This window comes from Myotis myotis, unplaced genomic scaffold, assembly GCF_014108235.1.
Source record: "Myotis myotis isolate mMyoMyo1 unplaced genomic scaffold, mMyoMyo1.p scaffold_m19_p_11, whole genome shotgun sequence".
In the NCBI taxonomy this organism is placed as follows: domain Eukaryota; kingdom Metazoa; phylum Chordata; class Mammalia; order Chiroptera; family Vespertilionidae; genus Myotis; species Myotis myotis.
The window spans coordinates 15717743-15738386 of record NW_023416315.1 but is presented as its reverse complement, the minus strand read 5'-3'; the positions used below and the strand labels follow the sequence as shown (position 1 = coordinate 15738386).

General features: G+C 43.0%; 2 protein-coding genes across 5 annotated transcripts in view; one reads left to right on the top strand and one right to left on the bottom strand.

Annotated features, from left to right (window-relative positions):
- LOC118666040 (gamma-secretase activating protein) overlaps positions 1–9889 on the top strand; it is a 74822-nt gene extending 64933 nt beyond the window's left edge. For 3 of the 4 annotated variants that reach the window (XM_036327627.1, XM_036327626.1, XM_036327629.1), the window contains 7 exons: positions 4–74; positions 541–635; positions 5644–5763; positions 6596–6657; positions 8201–8302; positions 8467–8566; positions 9156–9889. In XM_036327627.1, coding sequence (XP_036183520.1) covers positions 4–74; positions 541–635; positions 5644–5763; positions 6596–6657; positions 8201–8302; positions 8467–8566; positions 9156–9247 — 642 coding nt within the window. In that variant the 3' untranslated portion in view covers positions 9248–9889. The remainder of the gene's footprint in view (positions 1–3; positions 75–540; positions 636–5643; positions 5764–6595; positions 6658–8200; positions 8303–8466; positions 8567–9155) is intronic. The other variant, XM_036327628.1, reaches the window with a different exon arrangement.
- A 2286-nt stretch (positions 9890–12175) lies between these two features.
- The window catches only part of CCDC146 (coiled-coil domain containing 146), a 112828-nt gene continuing 104359 nt past the window's right edge, over positions 12176–20644 (bottom strand). Inside the window, exons 17-19 of the mRNA XM_036327616.1 lie at positions 19007–19144; positions 14380–14628; positions 12176–12703 (exon numbers count right to left, since the gene is read on the bottom strand). Coding sequence (XP_036183509.1) covers positions 12503–12703; positions 14380–14628; positions 19007–19144 — 588 coding nt within the window. The 3' untranslated portion in view covers positions 12176–12502. The remainder of the gene's footprint in view (positions 12704–14379; positions 14629–19006; positions 19145–20644) is intronic.

Here is a 20644-nt window from a genome sequence, read left to right as displayed (position 1 = left end):
CAGCTGGACGTCATTTGCCAAATACTGGAAACCAGTTGGAGGAAACATAATCTTCATCCCTCGGTTCTCCACTTGTACGCAAGTATTTCTCGTTCGTTTGTCATGGTGTGCAAAGAGCCAAAACAACTCTGATTGCTGCCTGCTTTCAAAGCCTTTTTGGAACTTACCAGTTGAAAGCAATTCTCACCAGTCCTGACACCATCTCTCTTAGTTCCGTGCTCAATGTTTAAAGTTATGCCCCTATTATGTCACTCATCCTCTTTCCTGGCATGTGGCTGATGGTGAGGGGGAGGGGCACATGAGTTAAGTACTACCAAGAAGGGGAATTGAAGTTAACATAATTAATTATGTGCCAACTCCCTGGTTAGATTCTAGGCTTTAGGCGGTGGTCACCATCATATTTTTGAAGCTTTCTACAGGGTAGCTGTTCACGATTTGTATGGATTCCATTTGTCTATGGTACTCAGAGCTACTGCTTAGACAAATGGAGTTTCAGAGCTGAGCTTCTTGGCTGACATGCTGCTTTGGTCCTTCCCCCAGCAACAGGCGGGCTAGTGCTGCTGAATCTGCAGTCTTCCACATCATGACCAGGATTTTGGAAGCTACTAACAGTTTGTTTTTACCTCTGCCTCCTGGTAAGTCTTGGCTCTTTTATCCTTTGTTATAATAGACTTGTTCTTTCTTCTTCACATGGTCCCTAGATGAAGGCACATTATGAGTTTAAGGATGAGACCTGCTGTGTCTGAGAAACTGTGTGTCTGGTGTCACTGTGAGAGAAGGGCCTGAGGTTGGTCTCTGCTCGCCAGATCTCCCCCAATTATTAAACTATACTGTAGTTTGTCAGTAACTTTAGGGAGCCCAGCTTGGTCCCCATGTAACTTTCTAGGATACTTTGAACCAGTGGAGCTGATTCAGGGAGATCTTTCTCTGATGTCTGTAAGCCTAGTTTATCTGAACAAGAAAGTTAACACAGAAGGAAGTGGGTCTGGCTGGGTGTCAAAATTGAACTGATTCTTATGTGCTTAGAAGCTGTACTTTACATTCCCATGGCTATTTTTTTAATAACTGGCAATTTTTACTTCTTAATCCCTTAACCTTTTTCAACTATCCCCTTGATCCCCCTCCCATCTGGCAGCCATCAGTTTGCTCTCTGTATCTATGAGCTTGTTTCTGTTTTTTTTGTTTGCTTATTTTGTTTTATAGATTCCACATATAAGTGAAATCATTTGTCTTTCTCTGCCTGACTTATTTCACTTAGCATAATACCTTCTAGTACTATTCATGTTGTTGCAAATGGCAAAAATTCATCTTTTTTTATGGCTAATATTCCATTGTTTATAATAGACCACATCTTCTTTATCCATTCCTATCATCTTTTTTATCCATTCATCTATTGATGGACACTTAGGCTGCTTCTATATCATGGCTATTGTAAATAATGCTGCACTGAACATGGGGGCACACATATCTTTTCAAATTAGTGTTTTGGGTTTCTTCAAATAAATGCCCAGAAGTGGAATTTCTGCATCATATGTTAGATCTATTTTTTGAGGAACCTCCATACTGTTTTCCACAGCAACTGCACAAATTTATAATTCCACCAACAGTGCACAAGGGTTTCCTTTTCTCCACATTCTTGCCAACACTTGTTGTTATGTTGATTTATTGATCATACGTCAGCCAGTTTAATGTATTCATATATAGCTAGCCATTCACCCATCATTAATTAATTCCTTTACTCATTCATGTTAAGCCTACATGTATATAGTGCCTATAGTACTTTGTTCCAAGTACTTTTACATAAATTAGCACATTTAATTTTCATAACAATCCTGAGTAATAGGAGCTTAAATTGAACCACATTAAATATTTGACCAACAGAAACGGCACTTTTGTATGGTTCCACTTAATATTATTCCCATTTAAAGATGGCGATGTTGAGGTGCAGCAAGTTTAAGAATAACTTGCCTAAAGTCACACAGAGCCAGTATTGAAATCCAGGCAATCTGGCTCCAAATTCTGGGCTTTTAATTACTGTTCTGTTGCTACCTTTTGAATTTTATAATCCAGTTGAATTAGTTGATGCTCAAACTTTGGCTATTTATGGGCCCAGAAAATCCCTATAGCGTCTGAAATTCCCTGGATCTGTGACATATCTAATATGGTATGGAATCCTTTATGCTTTCTCTATCCGTACACCTTATCTTACTAGGTCTGCATGTAGTGAGGGTACAAAGCAGGTTTCTTTTGAGTTTGTAGAAATCTGAAAGTGGCCATGTATGAGGAGAAGGGATGGCTTTAAATTATTCCAATGGAATATAAATTGTGAGGAGCCCTCTAGAAAGAGTGAAGGGATTTCATGAAAACTGTGTATGGCTTCCTGGCTTAAATTCTTAATTATTTATGAGTAACATGAAAGACTTAGTAGAGGGATGAATTGACACTTTCACATTTGTTCACCCTGGGTGAACAAGCTCCTTTTGTAAATAAATGAACTTGACTTACTGGGGACAATATTATTCTTGGGAGATCGTAAAAACTCATTCACTTTCTGCAGAACATTGCATTCTTTCACAGGGATGGATAAGGAGGGAAACCAGGAAAATGTTATCCGTAGTGACTGAGAATTATTTTAAGTGGACTTAACAGCTTGTGTCCATGGGTTAAATAAGGAAGAGCAGTTTCTATCCTTTTTCTATCTTTAAAAAAATGCATTTTTTTTTTAATTGATTTCAGACAGGAAGGAAGAGGGAGAAACATCAATGATGGGAGAGAATCATTGATGGGCTGCCTCCTGCATGCCCCCTACAGGGGATTGAGCCCACAACCTGGGCATGTGCCCAGATTGGAAATCGAACCATGACCTCCTGGTTAATAGGTCGATGCTCAGCCACTGAGCCACATTGGCCAGGCATATCCTTTTTCTCTTAAATGTTTGTTTCCCTCATGTGACATGGAAATGGAAGTGAAGCGACACTGAATCATGTGTGTGTACAGACGTGTGTATAAGTACAGGGTGTTTTTTCATTTGCATGTGTTAGTGTGCATGCTTTCCAGGCCTCCTAGAGTAGAGGAGACTGAGTTTCACATGTCAGAAACATGTAACCCGAATTGGTTAAAGAAGAAAAAGATGGGATCCACAAAAAGGAAGTCATGGTTTAGAGCTGGAGCATTTGCAGTTTAAAGGGCACCTGTGTCCCCCTTGCTGGCCAGAGGAGGCCAGGACCCCTGGAGGACGAGGACAAGAGTTGGCTGGAAAAGTTCTTTTTTGGAACCAATGCCTACTTTTAGCTAGTTTTTCCTGTTGCCAGAGCTGACATGCAGAGAGGAGGCCAAGAATGGACTGTTGAACTTGGGCCTGTGCCCTAGGGACAGAGGATGAAGGGTCATCAGGGATATTTAGGACATGGACACAGGGCTGGAGAGGAATTTTAAGTCCAGAAAATTTATAGAACTTCCAAACTTTTATTCAGAAATAATTTCATAACTTTTTTTTAAAATCTTGGGAAGACTGTCCAAACCCATTAGAAGAATCTTATGTTGTTAATTAGCTAGTAAACTTATGATTTTCTCTTTTGGATTCAGGGGAGCTAGTGGACTCATCCATTGCTAGGCCAGCAACATCTGCTTGTGGGCAGCAGAGCCTGCATTTTATCTGACCTTCGATGTTGCCAGGACTTGAGTTCCTCACTGCTCATGATTCAGAGAGAGAGAGAGAGAGAGAGAGAGAGAGAGAGAGAGAGAGAGAGAGAGAGAGAGAGAGAGAGAGAGAGAACGAGAACTCCACGATTTGTCTGAATGCAAGCCCCTGCTCTTTGGGTATCATTTCTTTGTCATGTCAGCTCCCAGGACTAGACTAGGAGTCTTTGTCATTTGCTGCCCACGTCCCATCAGTTTCCAAGCGTCTCCCATCCCTGCCCTCATTACCTCCTGCCCAGGTTCATGCAATTGCCTCCCGACAGGTCTTCATACCCCTTGTAGCAAACTGTTACTCTACCTCCTTCTTGCCATTTTAATATTCCAAAAGTAAAGCTCAATCCTCTTTCCAGGCTGCTTAAAAACTTTTAGTGCCTCCCCCAAGCCTACTAAATAACAAAGTCCTTGCTGCCATTCAGCATTCAACCCGTCACATTTACTCAGAGCACCCTGCACTTTTCTCTCATAGACCTGGTCACGTTAAAAAATAGATATTGATTTTTCTTGGTAATTATTTGATTTTCTCTCTCCCCCTCAAACTGGAAGGTGGATGGGAGCAGTTGCCCCTGTTTTGCTCATTAGTGTACGCCCAGCCCCTTGCGTGGTATACAGAAGGGATTTGTCAAGTCAACCTTTCCAACCTCACCTCCTGTCATTCCTGTCCTCCACCTGATTCCAGCTCAGCCGGACCAGTTAATGTTTTCTGAACATGCCCCATACTCTCTTACCTTTGGGCTCCTGTTCTTATTGTTCTATTAACACAGCTACCGATGATGGGGGCTGGATTATGTTACAGTAGAAACCTAGGTTAACGCCCCACAGCCTGTGTGCAAATTTCAACTCTGCCACTTACTATTTATATGATCCTGAGCAAGTCTCCCAGCGCCCGTGAACCTCGGCTTCTCCATTTAAAGCTGTTCCCCCTTCATGGGGCTGCGTGAGGACCAAGTAAGCCAGTGGGTAGGTGGACGGCCTCAGCACACGTTTGGTATTAGCCACTGTTGTTATCCTACGGGCGCTCCTTAGATCAGCTCTGGTTCTCAGGGCAGCCCTGCAGGAAAGGTGGTGGCGGTTCCATTGGAAGGACGCAGAAACGGAGGCTCACAGGGGCTTAGCTGCCCCCGCTAGTAAGCAGGTGGCAGGACTCCAGCCTCAGGCTACTCGCACAAACATGGCTTTTTCTGCTATCTCCCCCCTGTGTCCTCCTGCCTCATTCCCACCCCCAGGAATCGCATTTACCCTTCACAGCTCCCCTCATCTGCCACTTTTCCAAGAGGACTTGTCTGATTCTTTCTTGGTCTGATGTCTTCTCCCATGGGTGCTGTTTTTATCATTTATTGTTAACAGCGCACTTAGCGCTCTAGGTTTCTACAAGTTTGAGGAGCCTTCCCCATGATACTCAGGTTTTGGAGAGCCTTCCTCTCTGATGGCTTCCTATAGATTTCCTATCTGACCATATTGTTGTAATTCTTCTTCTGTAATAAATAATTTAGTCCAAGTAGACCCCAAAGGCATACCTGGAGACCGGGCATATAAGCTGGCTCCTTCTGGGTCAGATTTTTTTCCTCTTTAGCAAAAATGGTTCCTATCCATCAGCCTTTAGCTGGGCATGTGGAGTCTGAAGGCCTCCTGTTAACTGTTCTCTTTTGCCATCTTACCGTAGCATTGCCAACTGCTAAACTCTGAAACCGTTTCTCATCGAGCCGTCTTGCACACTTTTCCTCTTTTTTGCTTAGGGAGGGACACAGGTGACGGTCATACAGACTTGTTGGGAACTTCTATGCCCAGCACAGTGCTTAGTCTTGGTAATGCGTAGCCTTGTCTTCACGCAGCATTTCGTGGACTCTAGGAGCCAAGCACTGAGCTAAGTGCTTTATGAACACCGTTGTGTTCATTCTGCCTGAGATGCTGGCTGACCGCTGTACCCTCCCGCATCTCTCATCCTAGGTTTTCACACTCTGCACACGATCCTGGGCGTCCGCTGTCTCCCTTTGCATAACCTGCTGCATTACATCGATGGCGGGGTGCTGCTCCTCACAGAAACGGCTGTCACGAAGCTCATGCAAGGTAAGAGGCTCCGAGGCTCTGCGCTTTCCTGTCTGAGCACCTCCAGGCCTGGCTTCCCGGGGGTGCCACCTGTGTGGCCAGGGCCCAGCAGTACTCGGAAGGGCCCACGCTTACGGTAATGCCTTGCATGACATCTTGAAATTCTTAGTATTGAACAAGGGGCTCCTCATTTTTTTAATTTTCTTTTTTTGCATCGGTCACCATAAATTATGCAGCTGGCCCTTCTGAGTGCAGTTCATTTCCTGGAACCATCCTTTGGGCTAATTTAAAGTGTCTTCGCCCTTCAGGAGACCCCAAATGACTTCTCAGTCCACACACAGCTATTCGACTCCTTTACTGGACATGAGGGCACTTGAGGACAGGAGCCTCTGAAGGCGTGTTTCTTAAGTCACGGAATGGCTTATTTTCAGCTGATTAACACGATCATTGCAAAGCCAGACTTGAAATGCAAGAAAAATCAATGAGAAATGCAGTGCTTATATGATTTTGAAGTTTAAATGTGGTCTGTAGTATAATCGCTCTCACCTAACTGATTTAGTTGTGGTATTTTACAGATGAGTTTTGTTAATATATGTTGAAGTATTTCCCATTCTTCAAGGTACCTCCTGTTTTCAGTTAGTAAAATTGTTTTCTGACTAGCAGCCTGCTCCAGAACCACGTCCCATGATATATAGAAACCGTTTCCTTTAAACAACCCTTTGTTCAGACAGACACAATGCTTAATACAAGGTCGGGAGATGTGTTATCAGGACGAACCGCTGAAGTACTAGTAGCCTGGTCAGATATTCAAATGGAGATTTCTGGTTTGCCTGTCACTCTGACTTTCTTGTAGATCTGGACAACACAGAGAAAAATGAGAAACTGAAATTCAGCATCGTTGTGCGGCTTCCTCCGGTAATCCTGAACCCCATTTTATTTTCTCCCTGAGCCTTGGCATGAACCTCCTTCAAGTTCTTCTGGCAAAAGGAGCATTCACTTGATTTGGGCTGAAGTCAGTTGAATTGTTTCACTTTTCAGTTCTTTCCAAGAAACCCCATCCATCCCCACCCTCTGCCGCGGTCGGCTGGGCCTGCGAGGCCCTCGCGCCTCTGGCTCGGCTCTGCCTTGGCACAGCCCACCTCACACACTTAGCCATTTTCTTCTCTTAGGAAACCGCTCTAATATTTACATCTGGGAGTCAGGGGAGGGAGAGGGGAAACATGTGCTTTTGGCTTCTAAACTGATAAGAAATTTAAATACAGGTGAGGTCAGAAGGTCCTGGAACTGAGTTTCCTCCTCCTGCAGTTTCCACCAGGGCTGGAAAACATTCCTGGTGGAAGGAAGAACGAGAAACATGAGGGACCTGAAAGCGTTATGAAGACACTCCTTGTTTTCGTGGGGAATAGTAGCTCTTGGATTTAGAAATACTATGAAAATATGAAATTCCACAGCAAGGTCTTCAGAGCCTCGACTCTGAGATCTCTGACCCTGGGCGCCAGGGCCAGCCCTGCGTGCTGTTTACATACCTTGAGCCCTTGCATCTCTGGCACGATCCTCCCACGAAGGGGTGTCATTGCCTTTCTGCTCCGAATCGGCTTGCTTTGTAACACCCTCTCCCCCTTGCAGGCTTACTGAAGCAAAGGCGAGAAGAGAAAACAAAGCATGTTTTCCAAGGCTGGATCTCTCAGGGGATTGTCTCTGAACATTTATTTTGGTCTTTAAATGAGATTTTTTTTTTTTTTTTTTTTTTTTTTTTTTTGCCTCATGTTCTCAGGGAATTAAAATTTCCTGGGCAAGACATTGGCAGAGAATATGCCTATAACCTTTCGTTTCCTATCAAAACATCGCTTGGAGTTGGCATGCAGGACCCCAGCTTTGAAGAGTAGCGGATGAACTCCATTTCAGAAAAAGAGTTTGGCAACATCAGTGTATAAACTGCTTTCTCAGGGTTGCATTTAAGGGAGTATTTACTCAAAATTCAGAAGCATACCTCCGAGGAAACGACCTTTTTCCAAAGGTCGTTAAGCATAAAGGGCCTTTTAGACTAACTGGTGACTTTGGAATAATATTTTTAACATTGTGAATAAATTTAAGGTACATTTACTTAATATAGTGTGAGCTATATTCTCCTCTATATGTTTTTCAATCCGTTTATTTTTATAATTGACTTTATTTTCTTTAGAGTAGTTTAGGGTTCACAGCAAAATTGAGTGGAAGGCATAGAGCTTTTCCACCCTCCCCCCACCCCCACAAATGCATGGCCTCCCCCCATCAACATCCCCACAGAATGTCCATTTATTACAGTTACTGAACCTGCATCACAACCATCCGAAGTCCACAGTCAGCATTAGGGTTCACTCTTGGTGGTGTTCATTCTATGAATTTGGCCCTCATTATAGTGTCGTACTTGCACTGCCCTAAAAATCCTCCTCGACCTGTTTTTCAATTTGCATCATAGCTCATTGGTCAGAAGGTCTGCCGACTTTGGGACCATCCTATGAGTTCTAACATTATTTCCCGGAACCATGTGAGGCGGTTGCTTCAGAACTATAAGAAGCAGGTGAGCCAGTGTGAGAGCGCAGCCCCACTAAATGTTTCATGGATCCTGTTTGCCCATGTCAGCTTACCTATATGGACTGCAATTATAGTTATTACCACTTTTTTTTTTTAAGTCTGTGCTGGTTTTGGATAATCAACTAACACCAGAAGTGGTTTCCTTTTTAGCCTCAGAGTTCTATAACTGACAAGTCGTCATTCAGTATGGAATTTCTGCCTCTGAACTACTTCATTGAAACACTGACAGAGATAGAGTCCTCCAATCAAGGTAATTCACTCCTCTGGCCTCAGAGTTTTCCCTTGGCACATCAGTCAGTCCCTATTTACACCCCTGTACCTTTTTCTTTCCAAATTAATAAGTAGGTCCTTACTGCAATTGGTCTTAACTAGCAATACACAACTTACCTGGAGCAAATTACCGAAAGGAATGATCACCTCTGAAATTTTTTAAAAAATGTATTTTACAGAGAAGAAGGGAGAGGGAATAGAGAGTTAGAAACATTGATCAGCTGCCTCCTGCACACCCCCTACTGGGGCTGTGCCCGCAACCAAGGCACATGCCCTTGACTGGAATCGAACCTGGGACCCTTCAGTCCGCAGGCTGACGCTCTATCCACTGAGCCAAACCGGTTAGGGCACCTCTGAATTTTTAAAAGGGTTTAAGATGTTAAAAACCCATTTGGATGATGCACCTGGCCTTTCCTGGTTCTGAGGTTTAGTAAGTTTTAACAGCCCATTCTCAGGACAGTGTGTTTTACTGAAATATAAAATAATGATGATTCAAAGAGCCGTGGGCACAGCATTATAAATGCCACATAGTTTCATAGTAACTCTTTTCTCTTTCTCTCTCTTTCCAGGCCTGGATGCTTTCATAGGACATGACAACGTGGATGCAAAATTTGTGGAGGAAGCAGCTCTGAAACACACCACAATGCTTTTAGGCTTATAAAAAAGAAAATATAATTGTGTCAGCTTCCAAGTTTTACTCTTGCTCATTAGCTCTACTTCTACTGAGAATTCTCTAGCAGTATTTGAAACTGGTTACCAAAATCAGAATGCATTGCTGAGCCACTGAACGTCAGCTTGGTACTTGTTCAGACTGAAGTCAACTGCTGTCCCTCATCCCAGTTTTGGACAGCCGATGACAGCCACGTGTGGAGACATGACCGCCAGCCCCGGAGGCAGGCAGTGGCATAAAGGATGCTCTTCCTAGTGGCCACATAGGCCAAAAGCTGGTTTCTGTCGCACTCGGAAATAATCTATGCTTTAAAAATGTAGGGACTAGTGTGTAGAAAAACAAACACTAGTAAGTGTCATTGAAAATAACGTATGACAAGTGGAAAAATTAAATGTATGTGTAAAGAGGATAGCTTTGAAAAAACTGAATTTGGACTAAGTCATATCTGCTATTTCCAGTATAGAAAAATTTGTAACATACAGCAATTTGTACATACTGTCTATTCAGAGTAAGATTTTACTTTTTTTTTTTAAATATATTTTATTGATTTTTTACAGAGAGGAAAGGAGAGGGATAGAGAGTTAGAAACATCGATGACAGAGAAACATCGATCAGCTGCCTCCTGCACACCCCCTACTGGGGATGTGCCTGCAACCAAGGAACATGCCCTTGACCGGAATCGAACCTGGGACCTTTCAGTCCGCAGGCTGACGCTCTATCCACTGAGCCAAACCAGTTAGGGCAAGATTTTACTTTTTTGTTATGGTTCAGATGGAACTGTATTTAATGTGTTTACGCTTTTTTATATTTATAAAAGTTTGATTTAGAAATAACTTATCATTAAAAAACAAAACCAAAAAACACTGTAAGTTTTGGCCTGACTCTTTTGTCATTTCTACACTTTTTTTTAAAAAAAATATATATTTTATTGATTTTTTACAGAGAGGAAGGGAGAGGGATAGCGAGTTAGAAAAATCTATCAGCTGCCTCCTGCACACCCCCTACTGGGGATGTGCCCGCAACCAAGGTACATGCCTTTGACCGGAATCGAACCTGGGACTCTTCAGTCCACAGGCCGACGCTCTAGCCACTGAGCCAAACTGGTCAGGTCTTTTTTTTTTCTTTTTTCTTTTTTTTCAAAGACTTTATAGTCCAGCCAGGAATCATGAATCTATGAACATGTTCCCCTAAAGTCCCCCATGCCATCTAACTAGTTCTCCCACTTCCCCCTACAACATCCCTCCACCCTCCGCCCCCCAGTCTACAGTGACTTAATTCTGACCCATCTATACAGTTGCTGCCTGGGGTCAGCCCATGACCCTTTGCTAATTTCTTTTCACATTATTTCCCTCAGTGAACCTGTGAAATTTTAATCATCATAAATATCACTAGCTGGTATAATAATTCAAGTTCTTTTCTAAAATGATCATTGTATTTTAAAAATTGTCCTCTCCTACAGAATTCCCCTTTTTGGTTAAATACTTCATGGTCACTGAGGCTCAAAATCTTAGAGCCATATGAGCAAGGCAGTGCTGATCTTTTTCTCTTTGTAAGGTCGTTATTTTTCATTCCTTACCCTTTTCTTTTCACACCTGGCTTGTGCCGGTGACTTTCTAAGGTCTAATTCAACTGACTTATATTTGAGATAAACACTAGCTCGATCCTGTCCTACTTCCTCAATAACTTGCCATTCATTATAGGATACAATTCAAACTCACATTTGAAATTACAGGATAAAATGCCAACTCCCCCTAATCCCGCTGATACAGTTCCCCAATATGAACATTCTGTTCCAGCCAGGCCCGTTCACTGGGCCTGGAGCACAACTTTTGTCTTTTTACTTCAAAGCTTTGCTCAGGCTATTTCCCCCACCTGGGATGCCCTCTTCTTCACCTGTTAAAATCTTCTCTGTGAGACGTTCCCTCTGACTGTGACCCCGGTCACTCCAGCACACAGTGCCACCTTCCCCCTCTCAAGCGGTAACACACATTATACTATTTAAGTGTCCGTTCCTTTGCAAGTTAAATTCCCCCCATTCCTATGTTGTTAAGCTTCCAATGTGTACTTTTTGAATCCCTGATGCAATTGCTAATTCCTACAACACAGGACCTGTGTGTATGCATTTCTTTGTGTGAAACACACGATTTATATGGTTACTTATGGGTACTCCCAAGGAATTGCCTTTCAATAACTTCACAAAGCAATTGGGTTAGATTCAGGACTCGGAGACTGAGAATGACGTTAAATTTTCCTCCAATCTGGCAGGAACAAATTTTGTTTGATTTAGCAAAATAAAGGAATGTGGTATTTCTCACGCCCAGAGTTGTGAACTAAAATTCATAACTGGTATCAGTATGAAGTAAAGATAGACTAAGCATATTAACAAATATAAAATCACGGGTTTGAAATCTTGTGTATATTCATACATAAGAACATATAAAAACAGAATTAGGAATATACTTGGATGAAATGCAATAAAATTAGAGTAATAAAATCAGGGGAGCTGGCCTCATTTTCAACTCTTTCACATGCCAAGTTATAAATATTTCTATTGAAAATTTCGAAAAATCTGGTATCAAAACTTAAAATAATCATGAGTTTATTTGCATCCAACATTTTGATAAATCTAAATATAAGAAAGATAAGTTAGGGCATAATAATTTTTGCAGCAAAAGGATTATTTAACTTGTAAAAAGAATCACCATAACATTATTTTGAAAATGACAAGCTTCCCTCCTGCTTTTTACTTGATTTAGATTTAACAACATTAACTTTAAATGCAACCATTTACTTAACAAAGTCAGTTAGGTCTCTGAGATACTTGATCATTCTATCTTTTTCTTTAAAGTCAGTATATTGAACAGTATTTCCTTTTTGTCTTTAATAAATAAGGACCACTCAGCCAATTTCTGTGCTTCACTGAAAATTATTTTTATTGAATTTTTATAGCACCTGGCCTACTATGTATATCTGAAAGGTTTCAATATATAGAGTGAAAAAGAAAGAAATGTACAATGCAAATATATGTTTGACATAATTGTAGAACAATTCTATGTCCTACCCAACATCATATAAAATATAGTAGTTGATGAGTATAAAAGGAAACTATGTTATTTCTGTTGTTGGTTAATTGTGGCTGTCGTATTTGCCTGTAATCTCAAGCTATTATGCTGACATTTTCCAGCTGTGGATATGACGAAGCTTGGCCGAAGTGTCTCCTTGAGGAGCCTGAATTGGTTTACACATTCAGATTTCAATTGGCTTTATAACAGGCTTCTTGATGTGCCTCATATTGGACCCTGGTTCACTGGGCTTAAAAGGAGCCAAAGCACCATATGGTTTCGGCAAGGGAAGAGTGGCTTCTGCATCTGGGATGTAGGCAGTCGGACGCAGCTCTGCAGTTGTGAGAACACCGTTGGGCAGCTGGCGTTGTGCGTCCAAGAATTGCTGCAAAGAATGAAATTTCCTTTTCAGTTTTCTGCAAACTCTGGTGAAGCCACTTCACCCCAGGGCTTATCAGACATAGCTGGGTCTGAGTTGTAGGCAGTGCTGGTTGACATTCCCCCAAGGAGGGTATGAGGGTGAAGTCACCACACACACACACACACACACACACACACACACACACACACACACACAACACACACACATATACACACACACACTCACATACTCATGCACATGGTGCACCTTGCTGAAATGACCCATGTTGCTCAAGCATCACACTGTTTGGGGGGCTTACGGTTTATCATAAACTGGTTGGTGGGTTCTAACTTTCCGTGTGTTCCAACCTCAGTATCTTTGATCAAATACTAAGTATTTCCATGGTTTTGTTGTTGACAGAGGTAGGACAATCTATTCCCTTTGGTAAGTCATTGGTGAACACATGTTAGAAAGGAAGAGATAAGGCGTCAGGTAGAACCAGAGGGAAGATGTGGTTAGTAGCTTGCCCTGACCCTCAAGGTCCTCAAGTTTCTGCCTGTGCTCCTGGAAAACAGACGACTCTCTTACAGCATGAAAAAGAATTCTAAATAACGGAGACAGGTAAATGATGCTGGGACAAGCTCGGTAAAACCTGAAGGTGCTAGTAAATACAGTTCCAGGCAGTGTGGGAATTACAAATCAGACCCTGTTTTCAGATATTTTTAACTTCTGTTTGGAATGTGCCTTTTTCTTGGGTTAGTTAGTGAACAGTCATCTTTTTGAAGAACCTAATTGACAGCCTGAGAGTGAGTTGTAGGCCCTCAAGACACAGTCTCCTTAGAAAGAGATGCCTAATTCCATTCTACAAATACTGAAAGGCAGAAGAACTGGGTGCCCAACGTGAAGGCGGAACCAGTGATGGACCTCGACTTAGGCCAGTGGCAGGACAAAAAAAGGGTTGGCGTTGAGGCCAAGGGTGCACACCAAGTGCAGAGTCTGCGAAGGTGTTCTGGAGGCCTCACAACAGGCTGTGATGGCCGCGGCAGGTGGACATGGAAGAGTAAGGTGTGGTTTGAGCAGGGGTGCAAGGACAGAGATAGGAGACCTATGGATACTAGTAAAACCAAAGCCAGCCTCGCCTGGTCATTGCCGTGTCATGGGAGTCCATGGTGTTCAGCCACACCAGCCACGATGTAAGATTGTGGAGTGGAACTTGGTGTTTGCCAGATGTTCTCCAGAGAATATTATAGTACTTTGAACTATTGTACTTTGATTTGTCTACATAATATCGTTTTTTGTTGTTAATCCTCACTCGAGGGTATTTTCCCATTGATTTTTCAATGGAAGGGAAGGTAAAGACAGAGAGAGAGAAATATCAATGTGAGAGAGACACACATCGATTGGTTGCTTCCTCCATGCGCTCCAGTCGGGGCAAGGGATCAAGCCTGCAACTGAGGTACATGCCTTTGACCAGAATCAAACCCGTGACCTCAGTCTGCGGGTTGAAACTCTAACCACTGAGCAAACCTAGGGCTCTACATAATAATTAAAAAAAAACACCCAAAATTTCTCCTGATTGTTTGAACTGTGTATGGTAGAGTGGGGAATTTTTCATATATTTTGAGAAGATTGAAATCCTTGAAAACATCCCTTCCTGGCCACTTTACTAGTACAAATGCAATATAAAAGCCTAAATGTACCTGAGACTTTTCAGCGATGGCCAAGGCATACATTTCTTCATCTCGAAGTACTTTCAACCATTCTCTCTCAATCTCTTTGTTGAGGGGCAGACCCTTTTTCATCCTGGAATTGCAAGAGAAGATGAAGTGTTCTTTCTCCTTGACTTCCTTCTGGAGTTCAATGGTCAGAGCTTGTTTCATGGACAGCTCAGCAACAAGAGCCATCAGTTTTTCAGTAGCATTTTTAATCTTTTTCTGGTAGCCATTCATCTAGAATTAAAGAACCCAAGGCTTAGCTTATGTATATGTTCCATGAAGAATTTAAGAAAATGGCAGGCTGCTGGCTGTCTATAATATGGGAGACAAATAAGAATTAGATGAGACCTCAGACACCCTAGCTGTGTAAATAATGATGAGGAGGGGAAAAGAAAGACATGTGTTCATCAAGTTACTAGTTGTCCAGGTGGGTAGTAGTGAGGGGAATAGTGAAGTCTCTGTATTTTTAAGAGGTGATGAGGAGAGGGAAATAGAGTGCTCTTTATGTCTAAATTCTGGCTTACTTAGGCCATGTTATTAATTTGTCACTGATCCAGTGTGTGTGTGTGTGTGTGGGCGGGGGGGGGGGGAATCTGGTAGAACAAAAACTATATTTAAAAGTTATTCTTTACTTATATAAGGTAATCAGCAGAGGCTCTGCATCTGAAATAATTTTTAATGGAAACAATCACACCTCAACATGTTTGTATTATTGATCATAATTTCTGGGGTGCATAATTATTAAGTCATAAGCAAGCATGTGCCGAACTGGGGAAAATCTGGCCACTAATTTGAAGTGAAATGTTCTGGTTGTATGTGTGTCTTGACCGTTTTGCATCAGCTATTTATCATCAAAGAATTAAAGGACAGGACTTAGTGGAATAATTAATTTTAAAAGACAGGAAAGAAGTAAAGTTGGAACTGGTGGTTCCTCTAAGCTTCCTGGCCCATAGCACAACCTTTCAGGGTGGCCGTAGCCATGGTGGGGCACTGAGTGGTGATTCCCCCACCTGCCAGCACTGCCATATCACCTTGCTGTATTTTTAATGTGTAACCTGTTTCACCACCGCCATTGTAGTATACACTGAGGGGCCAGATTATTATGACCACCTGACACTGCATCGAATGGGATATGGAAGCCGGAGGCCTGTTCGAACACCTTTGCTGTCTGCAGTTAACCAGATAAAAAGTCTCCAATTCGCACAGGAACACAAGGATTGGACAGTCGAGCATTGGAAAAAAGTCATGTGATCCGATGAGTCACGTTTCCAGTTGCATCATGCAGATAGCAGAGTGAGAATTTGGCGGAAACAGCATGAAAGCATGCGCCCCACATGCATGAGTACAACACTTCAAGCTGGTGGGGGGAGTGTGATGGTTTGGAGTATGTTTTCCTGGCATGATGTAGGCCCTTTAATTCGTGTGGAACAATGCCTGAATAGCACAACATACCTAAGTATTGTTGCTGATCAGGTTCATCCTATCATGTTGATGCCGTATCCCAATGGAGATGGCTTCTTCCAACAAGACAATGCGCCATGCCATGGTGCTTGTATTGTGCAGGAGTGGTTTCAAGAACATGAGGGAAACTTTACCTTGCTCAGGTGGCCCCCACAATCACCAGATCTCAATCCAATTGAGCATTTGTGGGAAGAAGTTAAAAGAGCCATGAGGCAGCTGGTTCCACAACCATCAAATCTCACAGAACTGGACAGTGCTATTCATCAGGCATGGTGTCAGATTCCTCGCATCACCTTTCAACATCTCGTGGAGTCAATGCCAAGAGGAATCGCCACGGTATTGAAGGCAAAAGGTGGCCCAACGAAGTACTGATGGGGTGGTCATAATAATCTGGCCACTCAATATATATATATATCTCCCATGTTCAAAGGCTGTTAAATCGCGTTGTTTACCCATATCTTCAGAAAAAAATCACTTCTACTGTCGTGGTAAACAACCTGCTTCCCTATTTATAATGGTCTGGCCCTCTAGCAACTTCAGCGCGAAATTATAGCTAATTTGCCTACAAACATCAGGTGGTCATAATAATCTGGCCACTCAGTGTATGTGTATGCATTAGCTATTTGGTTACAGTCGGTCGTCCCACAAGAAGGTACTCTTCATGAGGACAAGGCCAACTTGTTTTATTCATCATATTCCCCACTATCCAGGATGTGCTTGGAACATAGGAGGCACCAAGCAAAATTATAATAGAATGTTTGTTAAATGAAGGAACGAGTAAATTCTTAGTCTATTTAAATCCTTCAGGCTTTTGAACCAGGGTACTTTGAGACATGAATATGAACTTCCAAAAAACTACACCTGAACTTGAAAGACTTTCCTTCTTCTAATAGAGCACACACTGGTCTTATCTGTACATTTGCTTAGAAGAATGTTGCTGCCAGTGATGCACCTGCCTCTGAAAATGTAATGACTGGTTATTATGTACACACTTTGTCTTCTTAAGGGAATATAAATTTGTAAACTCTTCTATACTGCAGTAATTTTGAGGGAGCACACATTGAATCAAAGACGGCCATTTAAAGGTTCAGGGGTGAGTCATTATCTCTATCCAATTTCATTAATTAGTCAGTCCCTGCACACTTGTGTGTTGTGTGTATGTGTAACCAGCCAACCTCCATCTTCTCTATGAAAAAAAAGAAAAGAAAGGATGATGTTATATCCTGGGTTGGTCTGAGTTTTTGCTGAGATTTTCCATTCATTTGGGAAACTTGGAAGATGAGCCATAAGCTACCTAGGGAAGATGAGAGGCTTGGGGTGACACGCATTCTTGTTGGGCACCAACAAAAAGCTAGGCTACTTCTGCTGACTATGTAATGCCTGCAACGACGCTAGCGGATATCATACCCATTTCACGGATCAGGAAACTCAGTTATAAGGTCATTTATGTATCTTTCTCAAGGTCATTTGCTAGTATCTGAGATCTGAACATATTTCTACCTTCAAGTTATGGTTACTATGAGGACATTATAATTTTAAATGGAAAAAAATCCAGATAGAGAACGTGGAAGGTGGGGAAGGAAAGGGTCGATAAACCACTGGGCCAGAACTCAGTTACACTGGGACCTTCCCGACACTTTCAGCATTTCTCTAGGATTATTGTTGATTTTAGGAGACACTGCCATCAGCTTTGACAAGCCAGCTCTCAGTAAACACTGACCTTCTCCAAAGAAAGGAAAATTCATTTTGCAAAAAGAAGGAAGGCAACATTTAAAGAAACATCAGACATGCTAATTCAGGCAAAGTTTAGGAGCCTTAACACTCTTTTATTCTTTTTTTTTTATTTCAGAGAGGAAGGGAGAAGGAGAGAGAGAGAGAAACATCAATGAGAGAATCATTGATTGGCTGCCTCCTGCATGCCCCTTGCTGGGGATTGAGCCCGCAACTTGGGCATATGCCCTTGGCCAGAATTGAACCCGGGACCCTTCAGTCCCCAGGCCAAGGCTCTATCCACTGAGCAAAACAGGCTAGGGCTTAACATCCTTACTTTATGAGGTGAAGTTGTGAATTGCATGAGCTGCGGTGACCATCCACCCGTGCAAGTCATCAGAACGAAGTGTGAAAGCCAGATAAATGGCATAGGAGGCTTGAGTTTTACAATAATTTCCACTTTAGTTGGTGGGCTAGAAATGTGTTTAGAACAGGATCGACTGTTTACTTTTTAAATAAATGTTGTTCTAGAGTTTAGTGCACCGAGGCATTTGGGGAAACTAAAAAGAATGAGGAACAGTCATTGCCCTGTGGAGCCCACAGTCAGGTGTGGATGTTACCGTGATCTATTTTCCCATCTGTCTCCCCAAACTCGACACTGTGAATGGTGTGCCCCTTCCTCTCTGTTCCTGCCCCCATGCCTAGCATGAGGGGAGCTCGTAGTACCTCAGCACTGCTGGCTGACTGAAATCCCTGTGCAGCCACAGTGGGGTGCACCAAGGGGCCACGGAGGCCAGGCTGCCCTGCAAGGCCCCTCTGAGTTACAGTCACCAACCCCCTCCTGCCGCCTGCTCCTTTCCAGGTACCTTCTAACAGTCCCAGTCTGACCCTATAGCTTTGAATCTTAGTCCTGTTACAGTGTTTTAAGTTTATGAAATCAGGAAGTTCTGTGTCACTGGCCTCTCCTCACTAGTGGTGACTCCACCCCAGGGTGTAATGGGCCCATGCTTGTGTGACTGTTGTCTTCAATGGTCCCCTTCCATTTCTGGGTTCTGGCTGAGTTCCCATGCAGCCAGACTGTTGTTTAAGCGAAGCCTTCCATTCACAAGGAACTCAAAAGGATTTAACTTGGCACGTGGAATATAAAGACAATAATTGTCATATTTGAGTAGGTGCCCAGTTAAGTGAAACTTGTATACTGCCATTTAAAAGCTTAGGTTTTCCCACTTTAAAGTGAATTCATTCAAGGAACAAGATGGGAACTTACTTTGAACTATTATCTAAGCATCCTCTTTACATTTTAAATTCTACATCCATTCTGCTTCTCTGTCATAAAGCCTAATCGCTCCAGCGCTCTGCTCAGTAAGCAAAGCATTCAGTGGGAAATGAACCATAATAAAGCAGCCAGGGCCGAAGAGAAAAGGCAGGGGTTCGGACAGACCTTCTTGGCCAAGAGCAGGGTGTCCCCCTTGCTGTCCTCCGTTTTGCTGCAGATCCTGTCTGTGAGCCGGGAGACCTGTTCATAGATGAAATCCTTTTCCAGTAACTGCTCCTCCTTCTTGGCCAGCTGTAGTTCCAGCTACGGTCAAAACAATTGCAATAGGAAGGGGGAAAAGGTCATACAAGTAAAAAACTCCCCCCCCCCCCCCCTTAAACGAAGACACATTGTTTCTGTAGTTGCTAAGATACCTCTAGAAAGTCTTTAGAGCTGGGCTACGTCATGACTTCCCCTGCCACGCCCCCACTCCTGCAGATAGCTCTGGAAATTCTTCCTCCACATGGCAGAGAATGGCCCTCTCACCTCAATCTACCTTCCGTTGCCCCTCCTCTGATATGCTCCCATCAGCAAGGCACGTTAATCCCTTCAAGATGCTAAAAAGTTATTTTTTTGGTGGGGGGAGGAGGATGGGGGGCTATGATACAAAGGTGGGCATCTTGAAACCACTCAAATTTTATTTCTTTTGGCAATGTTTAAAGTCAAGCTTAGGTTTTGTTATTAGATTACAATGAAGGTCTACTATATTAGTGGCTAGAGACAGGGGTGGGCCACAATGGGTTCTTAAACTGGACCGGAGGGCCGGAACAAAAGCATGGATGGGGTGTTTGTGTGAACTAATATAAATTCAAAGTAAACATCATTACATAAAAGGGTACGGTCTTTTTTTTCAATAGTTTTATTCATTTCAAATGGGCCGGATCTGGCCCGTGGGCCATAGTTTGCCCACGGCTGGGAATAATGAAGGATAAATCTATCCCCATAACCTGAAACACTAGTACAGATATATGTGACACTGACCAACAAGGGGCAAATTGATGCTATTTTAAGAAATACTATTTGGGGCCGAAACCGGTTTGGCTCAGTGGATAGAGCGTCGGCCTGCAAACTGAAAGGTCCTAGGTTCGATTCCGGTCAAGGGCATGTACCTGGGTTGTGGGCACATCCCCAGTAGGAGATGTGCAGGAGGCGGCTGATCGATGTTTCTCTCTCATCGATGTTTCTAACTCTCTATCTCTCTCCCTTCCTCTCTGTAAAAAATCAATAAAATATATTAAAAAAAAAAAAAAGAAAAAAAAAAGAAATACTATTTGGGGATCCAAGATGGCGGTGGAGTAGGCGGAAGGTACACTCACTTTCTCCCAGGACCAAATTGGAATTACAAACTAAATTATGGAGCGATCAACCTGAATAACCAACTGAAGACGAGCAGAAGAGAAGTCTCATAACCAAGGATTCCCAGAGGAAGCCACATTGAGGCTGGTAGGAAGGGCGGAGACACGAAAAGGGCTGGCCCCACTTCCATGGGCAGCAGCTGAGATTCTGGAGGCATATCTCAGCTGTGGGGGTTCCCCTGAGAAGTGCAGGGTCTCAACCCCACACCAGGCTCCCCAGCCCAGAGCACAGAGCCGGGAAGAGGCACTCACATAACATCTGGCTGTGAAAGTCAGCACGATTCTGACCACTAGGGAGAGACAGGAGTCTCCTAGAAATCCTCGAACTCCCTTAAAGGGCCAATACACAAAATCTCGTTCATAGCCACTCACCCTGGGCTCCAGTGGAGGGAAGGCGGAGTGGACTAGA